This window comes from Petaurus breviceps, unplaced genomic scaffold, assembly GCF_028583685.1.
Source record: "Petaurus breviceps papuanus isolate PSGF00001 unplaced genomic scaffold, PetGlider_PUasm1.0 90574, whole genome shotgun sequence".
NCBI lineage: Eukaryota > Metazoa > Chordata > Mammalia > Diprotodontia > Petauridae > Petaurus > Petaurus breviceps.
Window position 1 is genome coordinate 6,091,449 of NW_027187277.1, and position 17,459 is coordinate 6,108,907.

General features: G+C 38.0%; 1 protein-coding gene across 3 annotated transcripts in view; it reads right to left on the reverse strand.

Moving 5' to 3' along the window:
- The window catches only part of SRPX (sushi repeat containing protein X-linked), a 116,949-nt gene that overhangs the window by 42,685 nt on the left and 56,805 nt on the right, over window positions 1-17,459 (reverse strand). For 2 of the 3 annotated variants that reach the window (XM_069063478.1, XM_069063477.1), the window contains exons 2-4: window positions 11,412-11,471; window positions 5,594-5,785; window positions 5,013-5,189 (exon numbers count right to left, since the gene is read on the reverse strand). In XM_069063478.1, the coding sequence (XP_068919579.1) occupies window positions 5,013-5,189; window positions 5,594-5,785; window positions 11,412-11,471 (429 nt within the window). The remainder of the gene's footprint in view (window positions 1-5,012; window positions 5,190-5,593; window positions 5,786-11,411; window positions 11,472-17,459) is intronic. The other variant, XM_069063479.1, reaches the window with a different exon arrangement.

Genomic DNA, 17,459 nt, shown 5'->3' on the forward strand with positions numbered 1-17,459 from the left:
TTTTTTAAGCAATCGGGGTTAAGTAACTTGCTCAAGGTTACACGGTCAGGTGTTTCTGAGTGGGTGCTAAGTGTCTGAGCCCGGATTCGAATTCGATCCCCAGGTCATCCCGACACTGGAGCCAGTCCTCTTAATTGCTGTGCTACCTGGCCACCCCAGGGGTGTAAATGTTAAGAAGCCTGGAAAGGTAATTGAAGAGGAGACATATTATAAAGGGTTTTAACACTCAACAGGATTTTATATTTGATCTTGGAGGTGATAAGGAGTCACTGGAATTTAGGAGGTGACGTAGCCCTGTGCTTTAGGAAGGTCACTGTAGTAGCTGAGTGGGGAGAGACTTGAGACAGAAAAAACAATGGGCAGGCTGTCGTATAGTAGCCCAGGCATGAGGTGATGAGGGCCTGCACCAGTGCATGATACAGTGAGAGGTGTCAGGGGAGGGAAGGAGGCATATGCAGGAGATGTTAAAAGGTAAATTCAACAGATCTCAGCAACACACAACATATGTGGAGTGGGAGGGTGAGATTTAGAACATGACACCCAGGTTGTCATCATGGGGGACAAGGAAATAGGTGCTATTAGTTATTCCCATTTTACAGAAGAGGAAATGGAGGCAAACAGAGGTTAAGTGACTTGACCAGGGTCACATAACTCCTAAGTATCTGAAGCTGAATTTGAACTCAGGTCTTCATGTGCTATCTAGCTGCCCTTGGAAACAAAGCTCCTGATAATGTGCTCTAGAAATTCAAGCTAAGAGCTAGATTTGGAATCAGGAAGACCTTGATCCAAATCCTGACTCTGACCTTTCCTTTGTTGTTGTTCAGCTGTGTCTGTTTCTTCATGACCCCATTTGGGGTCTTCCTGGAAAATACACTGGAATGGTTTGCCACTTCCTTCTCCTGCTCATTTTATAGTTAAGGAAATTGTCTCCATAGAGAGACAATAGCAGAGAAGCAAAACTACAAATTAATATCCCTAATGAACAGTGATACAAAAAAAATTAAATAAATGTTAACAAAAAAGTCACAATAACATCCTAGATTATACAGTATGACCAAATGGAAAATATACTAGAAATGCAAAGTTCATTCAATATAAAGAAAACCTATGAACATATAAATGACCCTATTAATGATAAAAGTGATTTAAAATAGGGGCGGCCAGGTGGCTCAGTGAGTAAGAGCACTGGCTTGTAATGGGAATGTAAATTTTTAAGATCTTCCCTGCCCCTAGGCTAAAGTGCACCTGGAACCTGGGGTGGGAGGCTTGTTTTTCAGTAGATACTTCTTGATTGGTCAGTGGGTCAAGAAAGTTGTTACATTCTCTGAGCCAGGAGAAGGCTATATAAGCCCTGACGTGAGGCTTTGTTTTGGGGCTCACTTTGAGAAGTGTTCTGTGATTTGATCAGATGAGACTCTGGGAAGCCGTTGTTGAGAGTCCCCCGGCTTTGAAAAACCCAGATGTTGATTTGATATGGATGTAATGGTTGGACAGTTTGGAAACTGTCTACTTGACCTGTTTCTCTGTCTTGATAATTCTGTCTGTATAACCTGAAGTTCGGGGTGCTGGCCTTTTTCCCCTGAACTAGGTAAATGATACATATCTGACTGATTAAAGTAAGCTTGTTAACCCATTTTGAGTTGCTTTCCTTTAACAAAGCAGATCTAAGAACCTGTGTTGGCAGCGACCCTGGGGATGCTTGGGGTGCTTGCTGCTACACGGCTCCAGTGTTGGGATGACCTGGGGATCAAATCCAGGCTCAGACACTTAGCACCACACCCAGAAATGACTGACTGTGTAACCTTGGGCAAATTACTTAACTCCAATTGCTTTAAAAAAAATGCCTTAACTAAAAAAAATTTTTTAAGTGATTTAAAATACATAATTATATCAATACATGTTGAAAAAACTTTTGAAAAAATCCAGCACCCATTTCTGCTAAAAACACTAGAAAGCATAGGAATAGACATTCCCTTAATATAGCAAGTAGTATTTATTTAAATATGAGAGCCAACTTTATAAATACTTGAGAAACATGAGAGGCCTTTTCAATAAGACCAGGCATAAAGCAAGGATTTCTATTTTCACTATTACAATTTGATATAGTTCTAAAAAATACTAGATCTAGCACTATGAAAACAAAGAAACTTGAGGATATAAGAATAGGAAATGGGAAGCAAAACTACTATTTCTTAAAGATGACATATAATTATCTATGTAGAGAACCCAAAAGAGTTAGCTAAAAATTATTTAAACAATAAATGCATCAATTTAGTTGCAGAACATAAAATAAATCCAGAATCATCAGCATTTCTGTATATTATCAACCAAACTCAACAGAAAGAGAAATTACATGCAAAATGACTACAGAATGTACAAAATATGTAGTAGTCTAGCACAAAATACACTGAGAAAAACTGTAGAAATACAGCTGCAAAATACTCTTTAGAGAAATACATATTTAGATAATTGGAGAAATATCAATTATTCATGGGCAAGTCATGCCAATATAATAAAAATGACAATACTGTTTAAGTTTCTTTACTAATTTAATACTGTCCTAATCAAACTACCAAATGATTATTTTACCAACCTAGGAAAAAGAAAACTAATTTAAAAATTCACCTGGAGCAAAAAAAAAAAAAGAATTCAAGAATCTCATGAGAAATGACAAAAAACAGTGAGAAGAAAAGGGACCAAAGAGTATCAGATCTCAAGTTCAATTACAAAGTAAAGGTCTTTTACAGTGGACGAACAAAAGAAAAGTTGAACAATGGGACATATAGGCACACAAAATCCAAAACCAAATGAACACAGTAGCAGAAGAAGAATAAACTGAAAGACCCTAACTATTGGGATAAAAACTCAACATTTGATAAAAACTATTGGATAAACTGGAAAGCGGTTTGGCAGAAACTATGTTTAGAGGAACATTTCATATCATCTACTATCACAAACTCCAAATGGATACATAATTATACAGAAAAGTTTAAATCATAAATAAGAAAAAAAAGGAAAGGTAGTGCCTTTTACAACTATGGATAGAAAAATTATTAGCTCAGAAAAAAAGTCTTTGCAATAAGTTTCTCCAACAATTTCTGACATTCAACATATATAAAGAACTAATTCAAATATAAGAATTAGAACCAATATCCAATATATAAAAGGACAAGAGATATCAAGGGATAATTCTCAAAAGAAAAACAAGTTACCAATAACCATATGAAAAAACACAAAACAATTACAAACAACTTCAAGGTTCTGTCACAAAACCCATCAGATTGGAAAAGATGATAAAAAGGAAAATGGTGATTTGGGGGATTTCTCTGGGGAAAGAGGCACAGTAATGCACTACTGTTCAATTTGTGAAGTGGTCATACAATTTTGGAAGGCAATTTAACTACAGGCAAAAAGTCACTAAATTATGCATACCTTTTAACCTAATAATACAACTAAATACATTCTTCAAAGAGACCAAAGAAATATAAAAATATTCATAGCAATTATTTTTGTTGGAGCAAAGAACTGGAAATTCAGAGACTTTCTCTCAATTGGGGAATGGCTGAACAAATTATAGTACATGAATTTAAATAGAATTCATTGCTCATTACAAGATGACTAAGGGGACATTTTCAGAGAAACCTGGGAAGACTTGTGTGAAATGGTACAGAGTAAAGAGAACAAAATTTTTTTTAAAATGCATGAAGACTACTATATCATACTGAAAAACTCTGAAAAACTTGGGAACTCTGGTCAGTACAGTGTTGTTCAGTCATTTTCAGTCACATTCAATTCTTTGTGATCCCATTTAGGGTTCTCTTGGCAGAGATACTGCAAGGGACTTGCCATTTCCTTCTCCAGTTCATTTTACAGATGAGGAAACTGAGGCAAACAGCGTTAAGTAATTTGCCCAAGGTCATATACCTAGTCAGTGTCTGAGGCCAGATTTGAACTGAGGAAGAGGAATTGTCCTTACTCCCCTCCAGCCTTCGATGTACTATGTATGTACTTCTATGTACTATGGTGCCAACTAGCTGCCATGATCCATGCAATGACCTACCAAAACTCCAGAAGACTGATGAAGCATGCTTTGTAACTCTTGACATGAAGGTGAGGAACTAGGGGGTGAAAAATGAGGCAAAGATTTTCAGACATGGCCAATGCCAACTTACTATAGTGGAGAATTTGCTTTTTGGTGAGATTTTGCTTGCTTTTTGTTTTGTTTTGGATGGGAGAGAATTGAACAGAACAGAGAAGCTAGGATCATCGGTGGTAAAAAAAAAAAAAAAAAAGGAGAGAAGAGAATCAAGGAAGCATTTAAAGAAAATTCATAGGGACGGCTAGGTGGTGCAGTGAATAGAGAATTGGCCTTGGAATCAGGAGGGCCTGAACTCAAATCAGCCTCAGACACTTAACACATACTAGCCGTGTGACCTTGGGCAAGTCACTTAACCCCAATTGGCCTATCTTCCAAAAAAAAAAAAAGAAAATTCATATAATAGATCAGAAGGTGGTTTAGAAGACAAGAAGACAAAATGAGGCAATGTGGAACCAAGGTGATGGATTGCATGTATACTTTAAAAACAACAAAAATATGAGTGAGGCGATGAATACAGCAATGAGCTTGGTGTCAACAGGAAGGCCTGAGTTCAAATCCTGTTGTAGACACCTACTAGTTGTACAACCCTGGCCAAGTAAGATATTTAACCTCAATAAACCTCAGCTTCCTAATCTCTCAAATGAAGGGTTGTATTCACTGGCCTCAAAGGTTCCTTCTGGCCTCAAATCTGATCTTATAACTCTAAACTATGCTTAATATACTTTGTAGTTTCAGATACAGTCTTCTTTTCTTTTACACATATGGAAATGTGCATTTTTGTAGGTACTTGTCAAGAACAGAATAACAAAGAATTATCAATTACAATTAAAAGGTATTTAGGTGAGAAAGATTATTGCTTCTAAACAAAACATGCTATGCCAGTGATTTTCAGAAGATTAAAATGTCTTCTTACCAATACACGTGGCTGGTCTGCCGCTCCAAGACTTGGTGTCTGTGCATACAACTGTGCGTTCTCCTTTCAGTGTGTATCCTGGGGTACAATAGTACTCACATCGGGAGTTAAAGTATGCACCATCTATGCATTTAAAGCCCCCATTAGCTGGCATAGATAGGGTAGGGCATCGTTTTTCTGGAAGAGAAAATCAGATGTGAGCTATCTTTTATTTTCTATTTAGCGATGTCTATTATGTCCAAGAATTCTACCATTTGGGTAAGACACGAGAACACAAGCCCAAATAAAAGACTCAGATAAACAATGATTATGAATTAACTTCAAACTTTTCTAGACAAATATGGTGTTTCATTATCATGAACCACATTCAAATGGTAGAATGTACCGGTTTTATTTATACTCTGGCTTCTCCAGTCAAGGACGGGTTTTTTGTTTGTTTGTTTGTTTTTTACTTCTGCAACCCAATGGTTTTAAATAAAAGCCCCTAGTTACATACCAGATACACAGAGGAAGTTGAATAAATGAATAAGCACATAAAGGACAGAATTCACAAGCGACTCAGAAGGGGCTAAGTGACTCACGTTTACACAGAACCTTGTCTGACCACCTTTTATTTGGCTGGCAAGTCAACTGGGAAGAGCCATGTAGCTCATACCCCTTGCGACACCGAATATCACATCTTGTCCCCAAGACATTTTTGTAGTATCCTCCATGAGGAGCTCGGCAGTAGACATCACCATATTTGACTTTGATGGGAGAGCACCACGGGGTGTCTGGGAATGACAGAAACATGACAGAGAAACACATGAAGAGAAGTTTTCTAAAATGTGCTGCTACTTCACAATTACTACTGACCTCTTCCTCCTCTGGACTCCTAAGTCTCCACTTATTGACCACTCACTATTTACTGCCTACTAGACTGTCAGCTCCTTGAAGGGAGGGACTGTCTTCCAATTTTTTTTTTTATTGTAGTCTCAGGGTCTTATAAATGGTAGATGATTAATAAATTTTTAAAAAATTAATCAAAAAGTAAACTATTAACAATATTTGCATTTTTATTCTCTCCAATTAGAGTAGAAACTCTTTGAAGGCTTATATTTATGTAGGTAAACCCAAATATCTTATATGTAAAAATTAAATAAGTAGAATAGTTAGAATATTTTCGAATAACTAGATGTTAAAGTCACCTAGTCCAACCCTCTTATTTTACATATAAGGAACTTTCAGAGAGGTGAAGTGTCTTTGTCCAAGGTCACACAGATAGCAAGTGACAGTGACAAGATTCAAACCTAGACTCATAGGATCCTATATGTAAATCTAGAAGAAACCTCAGAAACCTTCAGATACAACATAACGCATTTTACAGATGAAGAAACTGAGTCCTAATGTGATTAAATGACTCATCCATGGTTATCTAACAGGTATCAGAGCCAGGATTTGAACTTGGGTCTTCCTGATTTCATTTCTAACACTCTCTCCACTAGGACATATTAGCTCAAACTCAGGCCTCCTCCCTTTCAATTCCATCCCCAATCCCATTTTTGTATATGCTATATAATTCCAAGCACTGTGTTATGGCAAGAGCCATAAACAGTGGCTGATTGAGTGACTTTGGGTTTACTCTCAATATATGCACACATCCTTTGAAAAAAGGCCTTGTTGTAAACAGAGTTCAGCTTTCAGCTCATGCCATCAAATCATTTGGCAGAGGATGGCTGCCATGATTATAAGTTCCTTCTGGGACCTTACACCACATGAGCCTACATGGAAAGTTCCAGCCAAAGCCTGCTCCCCAGACATCATAGAACCAGGGATTTAGAACTGGAAGGGACAGCATTTAGTAATTACCTAGTTCAACACCCCCCTTTTAAAAGAGGAGAAAAGGAAGGCCCAGAGAGACAATGATTTGCCCGATATTTCCCTGATATTGTCACAGACCATTGAGGTCGCTGACAAATGAATATCCAGTATTTTCTCCCTTGGTTGCTGACCATACAAACCCGTGTCTCTCTCCCTGTAAGTTTCCCTCAAATGATGGAGGGCAGGGGAAAGCAAGGGAGAAAACAAAACTAAGCAATGTTAAATGTGGGATGGAAAATCCCTCATTGGGGAATGCACTGATTCTGAATGATTTACCTACCAGGGAAGAGGTCAAACAGCTTGTATAAACCTGCTGACCTCTGCCTTCCCTGCTCCATTTCAGCACTGAGGTCTGCATTGTCTCGGCCATGAGCACCTGAGCTTTCTAAGGTGTGGAGTAAGGGTGCCACCATGTGGACTGTGAATGTGCAGAGAATCCGTTTTCATTCAGGGATGCCCAGAGGAGCTGCTCAGCAAAAGAAAACAACACCTTCCCATCAGTGCAGTATTTCCTTTAGCAACATTAGTGCCTTATCATTCCTCTTAGCAAACACAGGAATCCCGTAATATGCAGCAAGTGTTTATGCCTGTGTCCCAAAGTCACGGCAAGTAATGAGTAATCGGATGTCTCCAGTGGGAATGACAGTCTCAGAACTTCAGGAAAAGCCAAGAGCAAATTTGATTAAGTAAGACCACGAGCTTATACACATAGGATGAGTCCCCATCTGTGTATCTACAGTCCCACACAAGAAGACTTTTGTGCCATGTGAGGAGCAGGTCAAGAAACTAAGGATACATAAGACTAGACACGAGAACACTTTCTGGGGATGTAAGAGTTGTCTTCCAGTATTTGGAGGGCTGTTATATGCAAGAGAAACAAGGTTAATTCTGTTTAGCCCCAGAAGGCTTAACTAGCAGCCATGGGTAGAAATTGCATGAAGGAAAATTTATATTTGATTTAAAAGCTTTAAATCTTTAAAAGATTTAAAATCAGAGCTATTCAAAAGTGAAACAAATGGAAGGTAGCATGTTTTTCTTCCGAAAGACCTCAAGTAAATTCAGGATGACCTTGAGTATTTTGGAAGAGATTTTTTTTTCCAGATATGGCCTAGGACTAGATGGCTACTAAGTCCATTCCAACTTAAATTCTGTGTTTCCAAAGTTTCACTCCTTATCCCTCTAAAGGTTCAATGCATAATATATGCATATGTATATATATATGTATGTATATGTGTGTATATTTAAAATATACCAGGCATAGAACTTATAAGAAGCAACATGGTGGGGTAGAAAGATGTTGGGTCTTGAAGTGAGGAAGGCCTCAGTTCAAGTCCTCATATTCTAGAAGTAAGATCAGGTCTCCTTACCTCTCTGTGCCCCAGAAACTAAGATTATAAATTACAAAAGAGCTGCTGTGCTGCATCAGCTGAGGGTGTTTCCACACCAGGAATCCCCTCCATCGATGAAATCTAGACCCAAGGTAAAGTGTAGTATAAATAGCTTCTTTCTTGGCTATAAATTTCAGTAGACAAGTGGCTGATTAGACCAGAGATGCTAAGTGCTCTTTAGAGATGGCTTGGTCAGGTTTAAGTTTACATTCTAGGAACCAGATGAACTTGAATAAAGACTAGAATATATGCTAAGAGCGCTGATGAAAGGAGCAGATTAACCACAATGGCAGGTCCCAGGAAGGAAAGATCATTTCCAAATCAACAGCTGAGCTGGGGGTCCCAAGCAAAGACTCAAAATTCCCCTCTGGAGGACCCAGAGGAACACTGAAGAAAAGACCTATCTGTCTTCCTTATGCTCCCTTTGCTCATTTATCCTAATGGCTTCTAATGGATCGAATAAGAAAATAATTGTAAAAGCACTGAGCCCAGTGCCTACTACATTGTAGCATTGCAGGCTCTAAATAAATGTTTATTCCCTTCTTTTCCTGACCCTCCAGACTGAACAAATCAACTTTTATATTCTGACCTCTCCCCTTGTACAAATAGTCTTATAAGTCTTTAAAGGAAAGCTGAAAATGTGCTATAAAAATGGCTATCAAAGGCAGAATCAACAGTGTGCTCCCTATTCTTAATTCATATTATGCTATACACTTCTGCTAAAATACATATAAAATTATCTTGGAAGAAAAACATGCATGGTATTGTGTCCTACACTTACCCAGATATACAAGCCCAGAGATCTTGATGAAGTATGAATTTAGCAGGTGTCATAACTTTGGATGTACCTTCAGTCTCTCCTAGCGCTGATAGAAGCATAACATTCAAATGCAAAGCTGTTGTTTTTTTTAACATGCAGGAATAAACCTCTGTGTCTTTTTACTGCCCAAAACTCGGCTGCTATCAGATTGGCTTACTTTTTATAAGGCAAATCTTTGAGATGATCTTTTTTCAAGTTATCAGCATTACAACAACAGTAATTAATATTTCAGCTAAATGACTTGAATTCAATTTTTTCAAATATAAGCATTGGGATAAAGTGAGTTGAGAGTGTATTTACACAGAGATTAGAAAGACTTTCTTTCAAACAGACATATCAAGCAGGGATGAAGTTAGAAAAATTTCTAAGACATCTATATGTTTAATCTTGGTCTGTTTTTTATGAGAAATGAGAAAATGAGCAAAATAGAAGCTCCTTATATAAAGAGACATATATACACATTGTTCATATGTGTGTATGTATATGTATAGATGTGTGTATATATACATATATACACAAGTACATATCTACACATACACATATTCATATATGCATACACATGTACATGAAATACAGGGTGGTTTGGGGGGGTTAGTATTCATTTGCACCAGTCTCCTATACTTTCTGCATCGCCAGTTCCATACCATGTGATTTAATGTTCAGAATGATAACACTGAGACTCTTAATCATGGAGGGAAGATTCAGTTATTTTCACCACATTATATTTACTAAACACACAACCTGTGCACTAATGTATTTTAAGTTTTCAATAACAAAGATTCCAAAAAGCACAAGAAAAGTTTTGTTTCTAATGCTTAGTTAATTAACATTAGTTATAATAACAATAACAACAAAAGTTTTTAGTTAATTAGGAGATGCAGTTAACCAGAACAGTCCATCTATTCCCCAGGCTTTCTGGATTCCCAGTGCTTTCCTGGATTTCCCATAGCCAAGTCACCACATTAAATCTGTCAGACAGATACTTAAAATTTTAAATTTTATTTTTTATTCATTTAAGATTTTATTTATATTTGAGTTACAACTTTATGAAGAGAATCATATAAAGGAGAGTTTTTGTGTTGTTTTGTATCAGATTTTGACTTTCTTTGATTTAAGGAGTTTCCAGTGAGGAAGCTCTCTTTACCGATGAGAATAGGCAAAGATTCTCTAATTTTAATAGAGAGTTGCTAGGGGCACTGACTGGTTAAGTGATTTACAGACAGATGGGGCAGAAACAGGATGTGAATCCAGGTTTTCCTGACTCTCCAGCTCTTTCTATCTACCATGCCATACTTCCTTCCAGAGTTATTTGATTTTTTTCCCCAAATACATTTCAATCTATTGGAAAGCTTGTGAAGCTCTGACTAGTGGGATTTTACTTGTTTTGGAGCTAGCATGAGTTACTTTAATATTCCCAAGATGTTAGATTTAGCAGAACAGTGTAATACACTGTCCTCTTGCCAAAATGTGGACAGGTTCCTTGGGGGAAATGCCATGGTGGAACTTTGTTAAACTAATTTCCCTCAATTTATGCCCAGAGGAGAGGAGCCATATTTCGGAATGTAAACATATACATTTTGTCTTTGTCCCAGATCTTCCTGAAGTTAAAAAAAAACAAAACTTCAAGCAATGCCCTTCATCAAGCACACTTACCTGGTCCTGGTGATAAGGGGAGAAGGATTTAGTTAGTTGGAACTACCTGAATTGTTTCTCTAATTTGATGAGAGTGTGGTTATTTACCAAACTATATCTTCCCTGGGAAGTACACTTAATTCCACATTTCAGGGATTAAAATGGGACCTAAACTCCTTAAGAGCAAGAACTGTTTCACTTTGGATTTTGGAACCCCAAAGCCTAGGACAGTGCTTGGCATACAGCAGGTGCATCATAATTGCTTGTTGGTTGTTTGACTGATCAATTGATAAACTAGCATTCCCAACCAGCTCATGAAAATCAAGTTTTCTTATTCCCAGTGCCTGTGCAGCACCACTTCCAGATTCCATTTCTCCTGACTTAGGAATTGTTGACCATTGCCAGTGGGACATAGGAATCGGGGAAAGACTCCCCTCAGCTTGATTTTCATTTCCATAAGCCACAGAACATCCTGGTAGGAATAAGAGTAATTAATATAGAAGAAACTGACTTAGGAGAATAAAATGACCAGCAGGTAAGGAACACTTTGACATTCTCCTCTGCTCTCCCTTGTGCATGCATCTCACCAGAATGTAAGCATGCCCTGTGATCACTTTATTTCCATCTGCTCAGAAGGGAGGAGAGAAGAATTTTCCTGATATCAGCAGAACTCCCTTAGCATACAAGCAAAGCATTCACCTTTCTGTCTAGGGTATGAAAACACATCTTCATCATCTTCTAGTGGTGAGTATCCCGAACCTACAATAAAACAAAGAAGAAGGAGGAAAACTACAGGAAGAAAAGCCATATATATTTACATATATTTATATGTATATATATATTTATATATATACATATATTCCATTATGAAAGCAATGCTTCATCATCATTCATGCAGGGAATATTAGAATGCAGAGCCAGGAGCCAAAGCTTCTGAGTCCATTCATTAAGTCACAGTGGCTACTTAGAGTGAGCTCTGTCATGCTAGACTTCTGTCAGAGCCCTGTCTGGATGAGATTCAAATTGTTCTGAGGTGCAAATTACATTTCTGGATTCAGTAGGGAAAAAAACAGGGAGAGATGGATCTACTCGAAGGTGATGCCAATGTATACAATCTACATGCCAATGAAATGCAGTAAAATTCTTCCCAGCCAACCCACTGCTCCTCTAGAATTAAAAGAAACCTCCAGGAACAGTGGATGCTTATGTTACCTGAAAATTGGCATATCCCATGAAATGAGTTTGGGTGGAGGAGAGAAAAAAAGAATCAAATTTCTTAGCTTGAATATCAAAAGGCACTCAAAATAAGCTGCATTGCTGTATGCAGCAATTTAGAGAACCTAAGGGAGGTTTTCTAAATTCTCATGCATAATATATATGTATTTTTCATATATATGGAACTTTATATATACACACATATATATAAAGTTCCATATACATATATACATACATAGTTTTTTTGTTATTTTTTTAGCTTCTGACAAAGAGAAATACTCAGTAAGAGTGCTGCTTGATAAATTTTGGGAACTCAATACTATTGTGGGGGGGCCAATGGAGAGAAAATATTTACCTCCTTTCTTTTCTATCATTCAGGCTTGTTTGTTTTTACAGAACCAATCTGGAATGTGAGATTGTGTCCTTTGAAGAGCATTTGAAAGCCCTGGGAGGTGGAGGATTCTTAACCCTCAGAGCTGTTATCAGTCTCTAATTTCATACAGCTCATCCTCATACACCAGGGAACCTCACCCTCAAGTTTTCATACACTGATCACTGGTGTTTACCTTGTTCAAGTTATGGTCATCACTAGCCACATGAAATGCCTTCCCCTGGAGATGCCTGAAACCGTACCACGTAAGATGATTCCTTAACAGCATGGTTATTGAACCCCTTTCGGGGTCCCAGGGGATGAGCCTTCTGGTTCATCTTCCCATCCACTTCAACTTTAGATGAAGGTGGAAAGGGTGGCCAGAGAGAGAATCACAGAAAATCATGTGGAAATTGCACATTTCCCCTTTAGGGGCAGGAAGGGATATGGCAATTCCCTGTCCTAACTTGTCTTCCCAGGACTCTCATCTTTCCCAACTGACCCAGTCACCCTGAACTAAAGATAGAGATTTCAAAGCGGTCATTAAACTACATCAAAAAATGAACAAGCATATCAAGAAAGTCCAGTAGTCACCAGTCACCATCATAGTGTGAGGGATAACTTGCAGTGAAGTTTCCCCATTCTGAGCATCATATATACATTCTTATTACTTCCTTATATTTTGTAACTAAGTTCAGTATTGTTTCCCCATTATATATGTGTGTGTGTAAGTCATTATGTATTTCAAAGTAATGTAAGAGCTGTTGAGTATTAATATAATTGATTGGATTAATCACTGAGACCAAATTAGAGGTGTTTTAGTTTGGGGAGAGGAATGGTAGTGTGAGAGGTAGCAAAGGGTTAAGTTTCTATAGAACTGCAAGAATTGCTGAAACAAGAAAAAGTACCAGATAGTAGCCTTGGGAAGAGTTGAGGCAGTAGCCTTGGGAAGAAGTTGAGTTCCCACTTCCCAGAGAACTCCTAGATAATACTAAAAATGAAATAATATAGAATAAAAGGAGCTAGCAGCAGCAGGTGGATTTGACCAATCAGAAAGCAGACAGCAGCCTTGGGACACTCAGGCCCAGATAAGGCCACATCTAGTTTGGACTGAAGGGGATTCAGTATTCTGAGGTTGTTACTGTGCTTGCATAGTGGACCTCATGTATTATGTATGTTATCTAACAAAATTAGAGCCTCATTAGTAATAATTAGATTAATATTTGGGAGGGGCGGGTAATCCTTGTCTATTTAACCCAGCTTCTGCTTTTGTGGGGCAGCCTCCTCTCCCTGGATTTCCCAGAGACTGGACTGCCCACTTCTCGAGAGATTCTAAGAGGTCTCCGAGTCATCAATTTTGGGTTAGGGTCTCTGTACCCCACACCATAGGAAACTGTGGGAGATCCAAAATAGTTCAGAACTTCCTTCTTTCCAATAGACATTATCTTAGGAGCTAAATCTAGACCGCTGACCCCAGTGGTGGAGGGACTAGAGGATCTTCCAACCCTGTGAGGCTAACTTACAGATCCTAAGCCAGAAGCTTATGTGGCAAATAAACATTCCCATAAGCCACAGAACGTCCTGGTGGGAATACGAGCAGTTAATACAGAAGAAACTGACATAAATGCTGCTGTTGTTGTTGTTTGTTGCTGTTGCTGAGTCGTTTTCAGTCATGTCCAATTCTAAATGGCCCTTTTGGGTTTGGGGCTTTTTTTTTTTTTTGCAAAGATAATGTAGTGGTTTGTCACTTCTCTCCAGCTCATTTGACAGATGAAGAAACTGAGGCAAATAGGATTAAGTAACTTGTCCAGGGTCACACAGCTGGTAAGTATCTAAGGCCAGATTCAAACTTGGGTCTTCCTGACTCCAGAATGTGTATTTTATCCACTGTTCCACCTAGCTGCCCACCTCATAAATATACAGTCTATAAAAACAAAGAGAGATACTCTTGATCCGTCCCCGGAATTAAACAGAGATGATGTCTCTAACCATTTAGGAGTCAACTTAGAGTGTATAAGCAATTTTAATAACAGCAATAGCAATAATAATAACCACTAATACACTTAGATAGCACTTGGAGATTTTAAAAGGAATATATATGTATATACATGCACATACAGATATTAAATAATCTCATTTTATCCTCACAACCCTGGGAAGTAGGTGCTATCCTCATTTTATAGATGGGGAAACTAAAGACAGTCTTTAAGTGACTTGCCCAGGGTCAACAGATAATAAGTCTGAGGCCACATATGAATCCAGGTCTTCATATCTCCAAGTCCCAAACTCTATTCGTTATACCATGACAGCAGTAATGGAAATTCCAATTCACTTTTCAGACACTGGGACTCTCATTCACTCCCACTGTTCAACTGCAGAGCAGATAACCACTAGGTACATGACCTTTCTCTGATGGATATCTGTGTTTTTAAAAATCCAAATTAATGAAGATAAAAAAGACAAGTTGTGTGATTCAAATTTTCACAGAATCTAATTCTCCTTTCTCCAGAAAAGACCCATACCCCAGCATGTTCACCCCACCCCATCTCAGGAATCCATGCTGATGTAAGAAGAGAAACTTGTGAGGGAGGAGTTTACCATCTTAAAGTTTGGATTGTACCTCTCTCCTGTTCTACTCCCCACCTATTCACAAACAGGTCTCCCTGGCTTCCATGAAAACGAATTTTTCACATAACCAAATTCAGACTTCTGTACATTTGCCTCCTAGTGGCATCAAGGATAAGAGGATGTTATAACACAAGTTCTGTATTAGATACTTTTTAAAAGGCTAGATTGTTTGCTCAAAGAAAGAAAAACACAGAATTAGCGAAGTTTAAATATTCAATGGAGTGCTCACAACAAATTAAAAACCATATGGATCCAACAGATGGTACAAATAGTCATTGTTACTTTGGCACCAAGATTTTTTTGTTCTACCTGGAGAAATGAACAGAGACTTTCCTTTCCCACAAATGTCCCCTCAGACATCCCATTAATTTGCACATTCTTTAAACAGAACTTAGTTAAATGTTTTAGGACGTCTGAATCTAGAATCCAGGCTGCTCTTGGCCCACAGGTGCATTTATTAACTAGTCCCTTTGTACTGTGAAATGTTCGTGAGTAAGGCCATACTAATCCAAGTTGGAGAACCCTGCCTGTGGAATGCTCTTTCCATGGATCAATGTTTTTATTGGTTGATTTTTTTTAAATTGTGTATTAATTTAATCTACTTACCCTGAACTACCATCTCAATAAACTTTGGGAGAAGAAGCATACAAAGTGAAAGTTGTTTCTCATGCACAGTGCACCTGACACATAATATACACTCATAAAATGCTTGCTAACTTCCTTTGGTGACTTTAGGTATGAAAAATCCACCCAAAAGAATTAAAATAAAAGTCCTTTCCCCAAAATTTCTCATAGGTAGAAGAAGAAAGCTTCAAAAATCTGGTTTTGGTCCTTCCCTTGAATTTCTATATTACTTTTATGTACTCTTCAATGAGTAACTCTCCCAGCATTCTCTTAAACTGATAATTCTCTTTTTATATGTCTCCCAAACTGGGTTGCAAGTTCCCTGAGGGATGGGGTAGAATTTATGCTTCCCTGAGAAGGCCAGGACAGTAGTCTATAAGAGGCTGTGGCTAATTATTTGTGGAGAATGATACTTATAACAATAGGAAAAAAAGCATCAAATATACACAGTTGGTGAGTATAATACCCAGAACTATAACTTGCAGTTTGGGGTCCTACAGCAAGCAACATAAAAAGGGGTCCTCAAATTAGTTTTGGTGCGAAAATAATGCAAAAAGGAAATTTGAAAAAATCCACTTATTATTGGGAGGGAAGATAAGGAATTAGGCAGAGAATTAGGAAATTCTCTCCACTCTGGTTGAGGACAACAGATCCTAAGCCACCACCTCTTCTAGAGAAAGACCTCAAGATGCCACAAGACCCTAGGTAAGGAGAACATCACTACGAAGTAGGAAACAGGGCAAAACATTCCAGGTAGGAGAGGAAGTATACTATCTGATAGCCTCCTGTTTTAAACTAATTATTCTTGCTAACTAGGGGCTAAGCCCAGTTTCTATACTGCTAAAGTAATGCACATGTGTCAAAATGTTAACAAATTTCAGTATTGCAGAATCTTTTAAATCAATTATTTTAGTCTTGTGTCTTCTAAATTTCAGTACCATGTGGCAAAACTCTGATCGTCCTGCGTTAGTTATAGCTCTGATAATGCTTTTAACTAAATGACTGCAAATCTTCACAGTAAAAGAAAATCAGTCAGATTGCTTGCAGCTGCATATCAGTGAAAGGAGGACTGACTTAATTTGGTCATGACAGAGTGATGGCAGCAGTTATCATATAACACGTGTGCTTTCTCATCTTTATGCTTTATTCCTTCTCCACTGCTCATAAGTTTAAAAGCAGGCTAGTTTTCTGAACACCTCTGCCAGTCACATATTTTTTCTAGTGCTCTCATGTTATCTTTGAGTTTTACCACAAATAAGCTAGGAGATCAGGCATGCATACATCAAACATGGGGCCTTGAGGCCATAGATAAGCAAACAAAACCAAAAACAGCCTCTTCAAAGCATGATTTGAATAAAATAAAAAACTTTATAGGGAAGTGTGTATGTGTGTGTGGTACAGAGAGAGAAAAAGAATAAAAGCTTGATTAGCTAAAATCCATCTAACGAGAAAACTCATTAAGTAGAATTTTTTTCTCCCTCCAAATTTTAGGAAGAAGTGACACAACAATAATTAAATTAGTTTCATTGTTTTTTTTATTCCAGCTTCTAGGGAATATGCTGATAACACTGCACATTTGGTCTTAACTCCAACAGTCACAGGATGACAGTAGTTGTGAGTCAGAAAGGACATCAGAGACCATCTGGTCCAACCCCTACCCGAAAAGCATTCTCTTCTGTTCTGTATTATCCCAACAAGCAGTGGGCACCCAGCCTGCAGGTGAAGACACAATGCTGTAGAATAACGATCATGGTAAAGAAGGAAGGCTCTGGGATACCGAAAGACCCTGAATAAGAGAAAAAGATTCAATCGTGACCAACATGCTATACTTCCAAAGGCAAAAAGGTGGACCGGTACATTTTAGATTTTCAACAAGGAGAATTTTCAGCACAAAGCGGGGTTCCCAGTCA